Genomic DNA, 16,203 nt, shown 5'->3' with positions numbered 1-16,203 from the left:
ATTCAGGACCGGCATGTTCCTGTGAGGAAGAACAAAGAACAAAGAAAATTACAGCCCTTGTGCCCTCCCAGCCTGCAGATCCTTTATCTAAACCTGTCGCCTATTTTCCAAGGATCTACTTCCCTCTGTTCCCCGCCCGCTCATATATCTGTCAAGATGCATCTTGAATGATGCTATCGTGCCTGCCTCTACCACCTCCACTGGCAAAGCGTTCCAGGCACCCACCACCCTCTGCGTAAAAATGTTTCCATGCACATCTCCCTTAAACTTTCCCCCTCTCACCTTGTAATCGTGAGCCCTTGTAATTGACACCCCCACTCTTGGAAAACGCATGATGCTATCCATGCTGTCCATTCCTCTCATAATTTTGTAGACCTCAATCAGGTCCCCCCCCTCAACCACCTTTCCAACTGAAACAATCCTAATCTACTCAACCTTGCTTCATAGCTAGCACCCTCCATACCAGGCAACATCCTGGTGAACCACCTCTGCACCCTCTCTAAAGCATCCACATCCTTCTGGTAATGTGGCGACCAGAGCTGCACGCAGTATTCCAAATGTGGCCGAACCAAAGTCCTATACAACTGTAACATGACCTGCCGACTCTTGTTCGCAATACCCTGTCCGATGAAGGCAAGCATGCCTTATGCCTTCTTAACCACTCTATCGGTCTGCGTTGCCACCTTCAGGGTACAATGGACCTGAACTCCCAGATCTCTCTGTACATCAATTTTCCCGAGGACTCTTCCATTGACCGTATAGTCCGCTCTCGAATTAGATCTTCCAAAATGCATCACCTCACATTTGCCTGGATTTAACTCCATCTGCCATTTCTCTGCCCAACTCTCCAATCTATCTATATTTTGCTGTATTCTCTGACAGTCCTCCTCGCTATCTGCAACTCCACCAATCTTAGTATCATCTGCAAACTTGCTAATCAGACCACCTATACCTTCGTCCAGATCATTTATGTATATCACAAACAACAGTGGTCCGAGCACGGATCCCTGTGGAACACCACTAGTCAACTTTCTCCATTTTGAGACACTCCCTTCCACCACTACTGTCTCCTGTTGCCCAGACTGTTCTTCATCTATCTAGCTAGTACACCCTGAACCCCATTCGACTTCACTTTTTCCATCAACCTGCCATGGGAAACTTTATCAAACACCTTACTGAAGTCCATGTATATGACATCTACAGCCCTTCCCACATCAATTAACTTTGTCACTTCCTCAAAGAATTCTATGAGGTTTTTAAGACAGGACCTTCCCTGCACAAAACCATGCTGCCTATCACTGATAAGTCTTTTTTCTTCCAAATGTGAATAGATCCTATCCCTCAGTATCTTCTCCAACAGTTTGCCTACCACTGACGTCAAGCTCACAGGTCTATAATTCCCTGCATTATCCCTGCTACCCTTCATAAACAAAGGGACAACATTATCAAATCTCCAGTCCTCGGGGACCTCACCCGTGCTCAAGGATGCTGCAAAGATATCTGTTAAGGACCCAGCTATTTCGTCCCTCGCTTCCCTCAGTAACCTGGGATAGATCCCATCTGGACCTGGGGACTTGTCCACCTTAATGCCTTTTAGAATACCCCAAACTTCCCCCTTCCTTATGCCGACTTGACCTAGAGTATTTAAACATCTATCCCTAGCCTCAACATCCATCATATCCCTCTCTTTGGTGAATACCAATGCAAAGTACTCATTAAGAAACTCACCCATTTCCTCTGACTCCACGCATAAATTCCCTCTTTTGTCTTTGAGTGGGCCAATCCTTTCTCTAGTTACCCTCTTGCTCCTTATAAACAAATAAAAGGCTTTGGGATTTTCCTTAACCCTGTTAGCCAAAGATATTTCATGACCCCTTTTATCCCTCTTTATTGCGCGTTTGAGATTTGTCCTACTTTCCCGATATTCCTCCAAAGCTTCATCAGTTTTAAGTCGCCTAGATCTTATGTATCTTTTTCACCTTAGCTAGTCTCACAATTCCACCCGTCATCCATGGTTCCCTAATCTTGCCATTTCTATCCCTCATTTTCACAGGGACATGTCTGTCCTGCACTCTAATCAACCTTTCCTTAAAAGACGCCCACATTTCAAATGTGGATTTACCCTTAAGCAGCTGCTCCCAATCCACATTCCCTAGCTCCTGCCGAATTGTGTTATACTTGGCTTTTCCACAATTTAGCACTCTTCCTTTAGGACCACTCTCGTCTTTGTCCATGAGCATTCTAAAACGTAAGGAATTGTGATCGCTATTCCCAAAGTAATCACCGACTGAAACTTTAACCACCTGGCCGGGATCATTCCCCAATACCAGGTCCAGTATGGCCCCTTCCCGAGTTGGACTATTTACATACTGCTCTAAAAAACTCTCCTGGATGTTCCTTACAAATTCTGCTCCGTCTACACCTCCAACACTACATGAGTCCCATTCAATGTTGGGGAAGTTAAAATCTCCCATCACGACCACTCTATTGCTCCTACATTTTTCTATAATCTGTCTACATATTTGTACCTCTTCTTCACGCTTGCTTTTGGGAGGCCTGTAGTAAAGTCCCAACAATGTTACTGCACCCTTCCTATTTCTTAGCTCTACCCATTTTGCCTCAGTGCTCGAATCCTCCATCGTGCCCACCTTAATCACAGCTGTGATATCATCTCTGACCAGTAACTCAACTCCTCCACCCCTTTTACCTCCCTCTCTATCCCTTCTGAAGCATCTATACCCTGGAATATTTAGTTGCCAATCTTGCCCTTCCCTCAACCAAGTCTCAGTAATACCATTAACATCATATTCCCAGGTGCTAATCCAAGCCGTAAATTCATCTGCCATCCCTGCTACACTTCTCACATTAAAACAAATGCACCTCAGTCCACCTGTCCCTTTGCATTCATCATCCCTTACCTGTCTACTCTTCCCCTTAGTCACATTGAGTTTATTATCTCGTACCTTACTGGCTTTAGTTGCTGCCTCTTTACTGCCCTCTAACTTCCTAATCTGGTTCCCATCCCCCTGCCACATTAGTTTAAAACCTCCCAAACAGTGTTAGCAAAAGCACCCCTAGGACATTGGTTCCAGTCCTGCCCAGGTGTAGGCCATCCGATTTGTAATGGTCCCACCGCCCCCAGAACCGGTTCCAATGTCCCAAAAATCTGAACCCCTCCCTCCTGCACCACCTCTCAAGCCACGTATTCATTCTGACTATTCTTGAATTTCTACCCTGACTGTCTCGTGGCACTGGTAGCAATCCTGAGATGACTACCTTTGAGGTCCTACACTTTAACTTATCTCCTAACTCCCTAAATTCTGATTGTACACCTCATCCCGTTTTTTACCTATATCGTTGGTGCCTATATGCACCACGACAACTGGCTGTTCACCCTCCCCCTTCAGTATGTCCTGCAGCTGATCTGAGACATCCCTGACCCGTGCACCCGGGAGGCAACATACCATTCGGGAGTCTCGTTTTCGACAACAGAAACGCCTGTCTACTCCCCTTACGATTGAATCCTCTATGATTGTAGCCCTGCCAGTCTTTTTCCCACCCTCCTGTGCAGCAGAGCCAGCCACGGTGCCATGAGCCTGGCTACTACTGCCTTCCCCTGGTGAGTCATCTCCCCCAACAGTATCCAAAATGGTATACCTGTTTTGGAGGGAGATGACCGCAGGGGACACCTGCACTGCCTTCCTGCTCTTTTTCTGCCATTCGGTCACCCATTTCCTGTCTCCCTCATCAATCCTAATCTGCGGTGTGACCAACTCACTGAACGCGCTATCCACGACCTCCTCAGCATCGCGGATGCTCCAAAGTGAGTCCATCCGCAGCTCCAGAACCGTCATGCGGTCTAACAGGAGCTGTAGCTGGACACACTTCCCACACAAGAAGGAGTCAGAGGCATCGGCCGCGTCCCTGAACTCCCACATTGAGCACGAGGAGCATAACACGGGTCTGGGATCTCCTGCCATTTTTACACTTTACCTTAACTGATTACAAATATAATATCAAATAATGGATAAGTGAACGGAATAAAGATTTTACTGACCAATCACAATACTTACCAACACACGAAGAGTTAAATTTCTCCCAGCTACTGCTAATTGGAGCACTTTCCTTACCATCCAATCAGGTCACTTTAAAGTTTTTAAAGACGTAAACTTACCTTCCCGACAGACCCGTGGCCACTGGCCCCGCCGAAAATCTGAAGGCCGCTTCTCCAGCAGCTGTGTCCCCACCGCTCTCCTCGCTCTCTTTCACTGTGTCCCCGCCGCTCTCCTCGCTCTCTTTCACTGTGTCCCCGCCGCTCTCCTCGCTCTCTTTCACTGTGTCCCTGCCGCTCTCCTCGCGCTCTTTAACTGTGTCCCCGCCGCTCTCCTCGCGTTCTTTCACCGTGTCCCTGCCGCTCTCCTTGCGTTCTTTCACTGTGTCCCTGCCACTCTCCTCGCGCTCTTTCACTGTGTCCCCATAGCTCTCCTCGCGCTCTTTCACTGTGTCCCCGCCGCTCTCCTCGCGCTCTTTCACTGTGTCCCCGCCGCTCTCCTCACGATCTTTCATTCTGTGTCCCCGCCGCTCTCCTCGTCCTCTTTCACTGTGTCTCCGCTGCTCTCCTCGCGGTCTTTCACTGTGTCCCCGCCGCTCTCCTCACGCTCTTTCATTCTGTGTCCCCGCCGCTCTCCTCGTCCTCTTTCACTGTGTCCCCGCCGCTCTCCTCACGCTCTTTCACTGTGAAGGATAAATATGGCAAATTTCGGGAACCTTGGAGAACGAGAGATATTGTAGCTAGAAGGCTGGGAACGGACGAAGCCTGTGTGGAATATAAGGAAAGTAGGAAGGAACTTGAGCAAGGAGTCAGGAGGGCAAAAAAGGGTCACGACCAGTCATTGGCAAATAAGGTTAAGGAAAATCCCAAGGCTTTTTCCACATACATAAAAAGCAAAAGGGTAGCCACGGAAAGGGTTGGCCCACTGAAGTATAGTATGAAGTCTTACAACACCAGGTTAAAGTCCAACAGGTTAGTTTCTATGTCACTAGCTTTCGGAGCGCTGCTCCTTCCTCAGGTGAATGAAGAGGTCTGTTCCAGAAACACATATATAGACAAATTCAAAGATGCCAAACAATGCTTGGAATGCGAGCATTAGCAGGTGATTAAATCTTTACAGATCCAGAGATGGGGTAACCCCAGGTTAAAGAGGTGTGAATTGTCTCAAGCCAGGACAGTTCGTAGGATTTCGCAGGCCAGATGGCGGGGGATGAATGTAATGCGACATGAATCCCGACATCGAAACAAACCTGTTGGACTTTAACCTGGTGTTGTAAGACTTCGTACTGTGCTCACCCCAGTCCAACGCCGGCATCTCCACATCACTGAAGTATAGGCAATGGAATCTATGTGTGGAGCCAGAGGAAATGGGCGAGGTACTAAATGAATAATTTGCATCAGTATTCACCAAAGAAAAGGAATTGGTGGGTGTTGAGTCTAGAGAAGGGTGTGTAGATCACATGGGTCACATTGAGATCCAAAAAGATGAGGTGTTGGGCTTCTTGAGGTGGATAAGTCCCCAGGGCCCGAGGGGATCTACCCCAGAATACTGAAGGAGGCAAGAGAGGAAATTGCTGAGGCCTTGACAGAAATCTTTGGATCCTCACTGTCTTCAGGTGATGTCCCGGAGGACGGGAGAATAGCCAATGTTGTCCCTTTGTTTCAGAAGGATAGCAAGGATAATCCAGGAAACTACAGGCCAGTGAGCCTTACGTCAGTGGTCGGGAAATTACTGGAGAGAATTCTTCAAGTCAGGATCTACTCCCATTCGGAACCAAGTGGACTTATTAGCGAGAGGCAGCACGGTTTTGTGAAGGAGAGGTTGTGTCTCTCTAACTTGACAGAGTTTTTCGAGGAGGTCACAAAGATGATTGATGCAGGTAGGGCAGTGGATGTTGTCTATATGGACTTCAGTAAGGCCTTTGACAAGGTCCCTCATGGCAGACTGGTACAAAAGGTGTAGTCACATGGGATCAGAGGTGAGCTGGCAAGATGGATACAGAACTGGCTAGGCCAGAGAAGGCAGAGAGTAGCAATGGAAGGGTGCTTTTCTGATTTGAGGGCTGTGACTAGTGGTGTTCCGCAGGGTTCACTGCTGGGACCATTGCTGTTCGTAGTATATATAAATGATTTGGAGGAAAATGTGACTGGTCTGTTTAGTAAGTTTGCGGATGACACAAAAGTTGGTGGAGTTGCAGAGAGCGATGAGGACTGTCAGAGGATACAGCAGGATTTAGATTGTTTGGAGACTTGGGCGGAGAGATGGCAGATGGAGTTTAACCTGGACAAATGTGAGGTAATGCATTTTGGAACGTCTAATACAGGTAGGGAATATACAGTGAATAGTAGAACCCTCAAGACTATTGACAGTCAGAGAGATCTAGGTGTACAGGTCCACAAGTCACTGAAAGGGGTAACACAGGTGGAAAGGTAGTCAAGAAGCTCTACAGCATGCTTGCCTTCATTGGCCGGGGCATTGAGTATAAAATTTGGCAAGTCATGTTGCAGCTGTATAGAACCTTAATTAGGCCACACTTGGAGTATAGTGTTCAATTCTGGTCGCCACACTACCAGAAGGATGTGAAGGCTTTAGAGAGGGTGCAGAAGAGATTTACCAGGATGTTGCCTGGTATGGAGGGCATTAGCTATGAGGAGAGGTTGAATAAACGTGGTTTGTTCTCACTGGAACGAAGGAGGTTGAGGGGCGACCTGATAGAGGTCTACAAAATTATGAGGAGTATAGACAGCGTGGATAGTCAGAGGCTTTTCCCCAGAGTATAGGGGTCAATTACTAGGGGGCATAGGTTTAAGGTGCAAGACACAAGGTTTAGAAGAGATGTATGAGGCAGGTTTTTTACACAGAGGATAGTGGGTGCCTGGAACTCGCTGCTGAAGGAGGTGGTGGAAGCAGGGACAAAAGTGACGTTTAAGAGGCATCTTGACAAATACATGAAAAGGATGGGAATAGAGGGATACGGAACCCGGAAGTGTAGAAGATTTCAGTTTAGATGGGCAGCACGGTCGGCGCGAGCTTGGAGGGCCAAAGGGCCTGTTCCTATGCTGTACATTTCTTTGTCCTTTTTTTCTCGAGTTTGGAGTGGACACATGCTGCAGAGCAATACAATTTCACTCATGTTACTTCCAGCCATCTGTCCAATGGAAAAGCAGAGAAAGGAGTAGGGATAATAAAGAAGTAATTCCGCAAAGCGATTGATGATGTTCAAGATATATTGTTAGCATTGTTAGAGTTTAGAGCGACACCACTGTCAACTGGGTTGTCATCTGCTCAGATGTTAATGGGTGGATGGCCACGCACCACATTACCTGAGATCACCATTCCTGAAAGGGATAACAGAGAGATGCATGAACGTATCAGAGCAATGAAAAAGAAGCAAAAAAGAACTATGATAAACAAACCAAACCTCTTTCTGAACTTCGAGAAGGTGATTTTGTACAAATTCAGAATCCAGAAGGAGGATGGCAACACGTTACAAAAGTTCTGAAACAAATATCACCAAGGTCGTACTTGGTCAAAACAGAGCGGGGATCGCTGTTCAGGAGAAACACGTGAGCATTGCTATGTATCAAGCATAAAGCTTGACCTCTTCTTCAACATGTTATAGCACCTGATAACCCATTCAAAGACATTGCCTTTCCAAATCCTTACTTAGCACAGGCACAGCAAGATGTGGCAGAGCAATCGAATATCTTGAACATTCCATTAAGAAGATCTACAAGTTGAAGAAGACCGTCTGAGAGACTTAATTTGTGATACTGTATAATGAAGCATTTGTTCATCTAAGTGATGGAACAGTTATTTACGAATTAATGTACAGAATTATAGTGAGTTTATGATAAATACTAGCTAAGAGTCATGTTGTAATAATTTACTTTCACAAAGAAAGGGGGATGTGGTATTATCATAACTGTCAGTACTGCAAAGGTTAATGTAGCATTGAGAGTAGCCACTAGAGAGAGCTACAGATACAACTATATAAGGCAGTGATGCTAAGCCTTATGGGAGAGTATGTGCAGGAGTTAGCTAGTGAGAGTCAGAAGTACAGATAGTGTAAGTGAGTCTGGATCATAGTTTCAACCAGTAGTGAGATTAGCTGTAGATGTGTGTAGTTTAGATGTTATTAATCAACTGTGTATTGAGTACATGTCGAATCCAAGTTAGTAATGTTGATAAATTTATAGCTGTGTTTAGGTTCATGCTATTTTGAGGTCTTTGTGAACACTACGCCAACCATCCTGAAATAAGCAACACAAAGAACACCACAAACTGGACAGAACATCACCTTCTTGGTTATTTGATTTCACCTTATTCCCACTGTGCATTCAGGTTATAATTGCCCAATTTAGCTCAGGAGTGAGAAGATGCTACATTCCAGAGATGAAATTCCCCCTTCTATGTTTAGATTGAGACTCTGGAAAGGAGAAATATCAACAGACAAAGACTTTCAATTCTAAATTTATGTGGTATGATATTACACAATTATGTTCCTGATTCCCAATTTTATTCCTTACATTTTAGAACTAGCAGAGTGAAATTATTAAGGTCACAATGGTAGCATATTGCCAGTGTGGCATTGCTAGACTAACTGCCATTGTCACATTACTAATTTCTTTGTTGCCGTCAAAATTGCAGGCAGTGATTTTCAAATGTTCTTTTCCCCTCTCTAGCCATTTAAAGCTCTTTGTGAAACCATGCATCTGAAATATCCTGTTGTATTATTAAAATTCTCGCGCAGTAACATTACAATCTATTATTTGAAACCTGAATCCTCTCAGGTTAGAGAAGAGATACACTCCTTTAAAATTAATTTGAGGCATGGGTACATAAGCAAACATTGAATTACGGGTGGCACAGTGGTTAGCACTGCTGCCTCACAGTGCCAGTGACCATTGACCATCGCTGTGGAGTTTGCACTTTCTCCCCATGTATGTTTCTTCCGAGTTCTGCGGTTTCCTCCCACAGTTCAAAATGTTCAGGTAGGTAGTTTGGCCATGCTAAATTGCCCCTTACTGCTCAAAGATGTGCAGGTTAGATGGATTGGCATGATAAATTACCCTTTACTGTTCAAAGATGTGCAGGTTAGATGGATTGGCCATGTTAAATTACCCTTTACTGCTCAAAGATGTGGAGGTTAGGTGGATTGGCCATGTTAAATTACCCTTTACTGCTCAAAAGATGAGGAGGTTAGGTGGATTGGCCGTGTTAAATTGCCCTTTACTGCTCAAAGATGTGCAGGTTAGGTACGGTTATGGGGATGGAGAGAGAAGTGGGCTTGGGTGGGGTGCTCTTTCAGAGAGTCTGTGGACTTATTAGGCCTAACAACCTCCTTCTGCACTGTAGGGATTCTATGGAGTTTCCTTCAATTGAATTTCCTTTTGTTCCACTGGTATTCCAGAGATAAATTTCAGCATCATAGTCTGATTCTGCCATTTAGAACCATGTCTCAAGTACTTTTAGTTGTGCTTCCATTTGATTCCACTAATCAAGACTCTCATTCTGATTTTATTAAATCCGAGTTCCAGGTGGAACGAAAACCTCCCTTGATTGTATAATCATGATTCAGTTGCTAACCTGTTAGCAGGCATGGAAATGTACAGTTCAATTCCTCGTTCTTGTTTCAAATTTTTAAAACAGTTCCACTAACAGTGCCAGAGATATCATTGGATCAATCAATTGGGGTGTATCTAAGAGGAGCGACCATCAAAATGTCCTGCACCGTGAACAGACAATATATTGGCACAATCTACTTTTACAGAAATAAGCAACTGTTAAATTATCACCAGCTCTTTACAAAGGACAACATTGGAACATTCAAAGTTACCAGTATGAGCCAAGGAGGACGATACCAATGCAAATATAAAACTGTTATAAATAGAAGGAGATTCAGGTCGCAGTTCAGCGAGCCTGTGACAATCACTATAGCAGGTGAGAGATTGCATACAGAGATGTCTGGACAACACTCTGAGCATTCAAAAAAGGCACCTTAATTTTAATGTGTGTGTATATAAATATATATAATTGTATTAAGACATCTTTACTCTTTTACACAAATTCTCTTGCAATAACGGCCAACATATCATTTGTCGTCTTAATTTCTTGCTGCATCTATAGTTTACCTTCCAGTGACTCATGAACAAAGAGTTCAACACAACCCAGCCTCTCACCTTTTATAATATACTACCAAAGTGATAATCTCATATTCATCCATCTGACATATTTTTGCCCACTCATTTAGCTCACCAAATCCCATTGAAGTATCTTTGCGCTCTCACAACTCATATTTCCACAGACTTTTGTGTCATCTGCCAATTTGAAAACAATATGATGCAAGATTTTCACTGGTATTGACAAAAGACTGATATCATAAAATCATAGAATTGCTACAGTGCAGAAGGAGGCCATTCGGCCCATCAAGTCTGCACCGCCCCTTGGAAAGCAGACCTCCCTATGGGCTGGCTTAGCACACTCGGCTTTTAAAGCAGACCAAGGCAGGCCAGCAGCACGGTTCGATTCCCGTACCAGCCTCCCCGAACAGGCGCTGGAAAGTGGCGACTAGGGGCTTTTCACAGTAACTTCATTGAAGCTTACTTGTGACAATAAGCGATTTTCATTTTCATTCATTTCAATCTCCACCCTATCCCCATAGCCCAGTAACCACACTTAACTGTTTGGACACTAAGGGGCAATTTATAATGGTCAATCCACCTAACCTGCACACCTTTGGACTGTGGGAGGAAACCGGAGCACCCGAAGGAATCGCACACAGGTATGGGGAGAAAGTATAAACTCCACAGTCAGTCACCCGAGGCCTGAATTGAACCTGGGCCCCTGGCATTGTGAGGCAGCAGTGCTAACCACTGTGCCACCCTGGAAAAGCAGCATTGAGCAGCATGTTGAACTGGGAAACCCGCATTGATGTCGCCGATAGCAATGGTTGCTTTTTCCACCATACAGTACAGGATTTTGGAAAAAAAAAAGAAGGCCGGCAGGGGGTTATACATTTTATCACTAGCGGGTGGCCTCTGATTTGCCCACCCCGCCAGCAACTCAATGATTCGGGCACCATTTTTAAAGGCTGCTCTCGTGAGCAAACCAGGAAACACTCTTCATCCATGTGCATACGCTGGCACCATCCTGGCATTCCCTGGCATTATCCTGGCACAGTCCTGGCTCATGTTACTCTTGGACCAGTCGGGCTTCATGCTGTTCTGACATTAAGCCGCTTGGGTGCATTATTTGACATGGGGGTATGATTCTGGCATGTGGACTGGATAATGATATGTTAGTATATTTCAATAAGGTTCTCGAACAGTGACCAGCAGGAAACACCATCCATTACTGATCGGGCCGGGGGGGGTGGGTGGGGGGGCATCACTACCTGCTTTTACATCAACGTGAAATACAATTTTACCTTTTTGCAATATTTTTCACTCTTGTCGCCAAACCCACCCGATGCAAATGGGAGGGGGAATCCCAGCCTACATTTAATCCCCACCTCAAAATCATTGATATAAATTGTGAATATCTGTGGTCCAGCACTGATCCTTGTGGTATCTCACTAGTCACAGCCTGCTAACTCGAAAATGACCTCTTTATCCCTACTCTTGGTTTTCTGTCTGTTAACTAGTTCTCAATCCAAGCTAGTATATTATCCCAAACCCCATTTTGTTTACTAACCGCTTATCAAAGCTGTCTGAAAATCCACCATAACCAGCTGATCCCCCTTTCTATTCTGGTTAAATCCTCAAAAATCTCCAACAAGTCTGGTTAACATTTCCTTTTCCGAAATCCATTTTGACCATGCCCAATCCTACCATTGTTTTCTAAATGTCTTGTTATGACATTGATGTAGATTCTCACAATTTTACTACTAATGATGTCAGGCTGACTGATCTGTGGTTCCCTATTTTCTGTCTCCTGCCTGTGTTAAATTAGGAGGGTTATGTTTGCATTCACTAAATATCTGGAAAACCTAAGTATGTTTAAATTCATGCAGTATTTTTTCAATCATTAGACTGGAGACAATGAATACATTTCAGTTGTATCAATTGGAACTATTGAACCCAATGCCTTACAGACTTTATTTCATTTAAATTGATCATCACTTCTGATTCCATTGGAATTACAGGTCTACCAAAACCATATATATCGATGGATTCTAGTCGAGCTTTGATGGGACGAGAAGTCACCTTCAACTGTACAAGCCCCAGGTACCATCCTGGATTGACATTTTATTTATACAAACTCGGAGATTCAAATTATTTGGAAGCCCAGGTTGCTACTGCCCGGTACAACTCTGTAACGTTTACCATCATGAAGATAAATCATACCAATGAAGGAAACTATACCTGTTTGTATGCAGTAGACGGGAAGAGAAGGCGGCTAACGTCAGCACTGAGCAACCTCATGCATTTCACTGTGAAAGGTGAGTGAGATTCAGTCACTGCGTTTCTTCAAATTGCATTTTCGGAATACCAGAGCAGGAGTAGCCACTCTGTCTCTCAAGCCTGTGCTGCCGTTTGTAGATTGGGGAAATTGGGATGTGTTCCTTGGAGAAGGGGAGGTTGAAAGCAGATTTGATAGAGGAATTCAAAATCATGAAGAATCTGACCAGAATAAATGGAAGAAGATGTTTCTATTGGTGGAATGATTGAGAATGCTTTTCACAGTAACTTCATTGCAGTGTTAATGTAAGCCTACTTGTGACAATAAAGATTATTATTATAATAAAAAGAAGCAGAGAGCACAAATGTTAGGTAATTGATAAAAGAAGCAGTGACAATTGAGACATTCAAGTGGGAATTGGATTGTGATCTGCAAAGGAAGAATGTGCAAGGCTACAGAGAGAATGCGGGGCAGTGGCTCCAGGTGAATTGCTCCTTCTGTGTTACAGTAATTGTGTGAGAGGGGGTGTTGTAGTGGTACTGTCATTGGCCTAGCACTAGGAAGAACCTCGGCTGGAACCTCTCTATCACAGATGGTGAAATTTGAATTCAGTAAAAATATGGAATTAAAGGTCTAATGATGACCATCATCAGTTGTTGCACTGCTCTTTATGGAAGGAAAAAAAGCTGCCATTCGTATCTGGCCTAGCCAAAGGTGATTTTAGATCCACAATGATGACTTTTAACTGGCCCTAAATGGCCCAGCAAGCCACTCCATTTGAGGGTAATAAGGGATGGGCAATAAATGCAGGCCAGCCAGTAATACCCATATCCTGTGACTGAATTTAAAAAAAATAGATAATGGTACAGTATAAAAACAGGACAGCTTGATTCCGAAAAATTACACTTAGATTAATTTGTTCCATTTGGTCCTTTCTTAGGTAAAGAGACCAAAACTGCACACAATACTCCAGGTGTAACCCCCCCCAAAGCCCTGTACAGCTGCAGTAAGACATCCTTGCTTCAGTATCCAAGTTCTCTTGCAATGAAGGGCAATATGATATTTGCCTTCCTAACTGCTTTCTGCATCTGTATGCTCATTTTCAGTGACTGATGTACTGGGACAACCAAGTCCGTTGGTACATCAACATTTCCCAATCTATCACCATTTAAATAATATTCTACCATTCTGTTTCTCCATCTGAAGTGGATAACTTCACACGTATCCACATTATACTGCATCGGCAATGGTTTATCCACTCATTCAACTTGTGTAAGTTATCTTGAAACCTTTTAACATCCTCCATTTAACATTCACATTCCCACCAAATTGTATGTCCTCAGAAAAATTGGAAATTTTACATTTGATTTCCACATCCAAATCATTGATGTATATTGCGAATAGCTGGGGCCCAAGTATTGATCCCTGTAGGACCCCAAAAGTCATCACCTGCCACTCTGAAAAAGAACCATTTATTCCTAATCTCTGTTTCTTGTCTGCTAATTAATGCTCAATCCATGCCAGTATATTACCCCCGATCCCATGCACTTTAAATTTGCACACTCACCTCTTACGTGGGACTTTATGAAAAGCTTTTTGAAAATTAAAATACACCACATTCACTGATTCACCCTTATCTATTCTACTAGTTACATCCTCAAAAATCTCCAATAGGTTTGTCAAATATGATTTTCATAAATCCGCATTGACTTTGCATAATTTCATTGATATTTTCTAAGTGTCCTTTTATCACATCCCTTATAATGTATGTGCAATGATTTACCCTGCAAATACCATTTTCCCTACTCCTGGTCTTAAGCAGACCGGTCTTTAATTCCCTGTTTTCTCCCTCCCTCCTTTTTTAAATAGTGGGGTTGCATTTACCACCCTATAATCTGCCAGGTGTTCCAGAGTGTACAGGATTCTGGCAGATGACAACATATCCCTGCTCACCTCCTTTAGTACCCTGTGATGTAGATTATCAGGTCTTGGGGATTTTTCTCCTTTTAGTCCCATTAATTTTTCTAGCATTATTTCTTTTAGTTCTACTTATTTCTTTCAATTCCTTCTCTCTATCATACCCCCACCATGCAGAGGGGAGAAATAAAAAGTGTGGGAATGCAATAGTTATAGGGGATTCCATTTAAGGGGACAGACAGATGTTTCTGTGGCCACAAATGAGACTCCAGGATGGTATGTTGCCTCCCTGGTGCTAGGGTCAACGATCTCTCTGAGTGGTTACAGTGCATTCTGGAGGCGAAGGGTGAACAGCTAGTGGCAGTGGTACACATCAACTAATGACTAAAGTTTTTCTTTTAAAAGGGACAAGGTCCTAAAACAGAATATAGGGAGTTAGGAAGAAAGTTGAGAAGTCGGATCTCAGGATTATTATCAGTGCCACATTTTGGTCAGAGTAGGAAAAGCTGGAAACATTGGATGAATACATGGCTGAAGAGATAAAATCATAGAATTTACAGTGCAGAAGGAGGCCATTCGGCCCATCGAGTCTGCACCGGCTCTTGAAAAGAGCACCCTACCCAAGCCCACACCCCCACCCTATCCCCATAACACAGTAACCCCACCCAACACTGAGGGCAATTTTGGACACTAAGGGCAATTTAGCATGGCCAATCCACCTAACCTGCACATCTTTGGACTGTGGGAGGAAACCGGAGCACTGGAGGAAACCCACGCACACACGGGGAGGACGAGCGGACTCCGCACAGACAGTGACCCAAGCCAGGAATCGAACCTGAGACCCTGGAGCTGTGAAGCAATTGTGCTAACCACTATGCTACCGTGCTGCCCGCTGGTGGTGTGATGGTGTGAGGGAGAGGGTTTCAGATTTCTGGCGCATTTGGGTCGATTCTGGAGGAGGTGGGACCAGTACAAACTGGATGGGTTATACCTGGGCAGGACCGAGACTGATGTCCTAGGGGGAGAATTCGCTAGAGTGGTTGGGGAGGGTTTAAACTAAAATGGAAGGGAGATGGGAACCTATGCAAGGAGTCAGAGGAGGAGGAAACAAGGACAAAAACAAAAGACAGAAAGGTGAATAAGAAAAGTGATAGGCAGAGAAACCAAGTCCAGATTCAAAAGAGGGCATTGAAAAATATTGGGAGCAAGACAAGTAATGTCTTGGGCCTGTTATGACTGTTATGGGCCAGGGTTTTAAAAGCTCCAAAGTATATTATGGAGTTCACCTGACCTATAACGTTTTCTTGAATGTGGCTGGCATGAGCACAAGAACCTTCCTTTCAGGTGTTATTCAACAGAGTTCTTAGGCGTTTTTAATCTAAAAAACAAGCTTTATTCCTTCGAATTTATTTAACATTTGTATAAACACACAAGCAAGAATTTTTTAATCAATTACAAACATAAAGACCCCACATAGCTACAATAATCTATGTATAGCCCTTAATGAATTCCCCCTTAACTGTTCCAATTCAATAACAAAATCCAAATAAAGCCAGAAAACCCTTCTCAAAGGCATGGCCCAGCACACGGCATTCACACTTGTATAAGACTGTTGTTATTGATACTCTTCCCCTTTTCAAACAGCAGATTTGAATTCCTTCCAGAAAGCAATTTTCATTTCCAAACTGTCTGGAACAGCTTTTAAAATGAAGATAGAGAGGCAGGCCAAAACAAAACTTTTGTTCCCTGTCTGAGTCCACAGCAGCCAAATGAGAAAGCGAAACCAAAAACTCACAACCACCGCTCAGCTCCCCCCACACAAATGACATCA

At 44.0% G+C, this 16,203-nt stretch overlaps 1 protein-coding gene across 1 annotated transcript in view; it reads left to right on the top strand.

Moving 5' to 3' along the window:
* Nucleotides 1-16,203, top strand: part of LOC140398321 (Fc receptor-like protein 5) — a 293,198-nt gene that overhangs the window by 118,010 nt on the left and 158,985 nt on the right. The window contains exons 8-9 of the mRNA XM_072486879.1: nt 9,705-9,995; nt 12,199-12,495. Of these exons, the coding sequence (XP_072342980.1) occupies nt 9,705-9,995; nt 12,199-12,495 (588 nt within the window). The remainder of the gene's footprint in view (nt 1-9,704; nt 9,996-12,198; nt 12,496-16,203) is intronic.

This window comes from Scyliorhinus torazame, chromosome 21 (assembly GCF_047496885.1).
Source record: "Scyliorhinus torazame isolate Kashiwa2021f chromosome 21, sScyTor2.1, whole genome shotgun sequence".
Classification (NCBI taxonomy): domain Eukaryota; kingdom Metazoa; phylum Chordata; class Chondrichthyes; order Carcharhiniformes; family Scyliorhinidae; genus Scyliorhinus; species Scyliorhinus torazame.
Note: the sequence above shows the minus strand (reverse complement) of the source record. Positions and strands in the feature narration are given on the sequence as shown.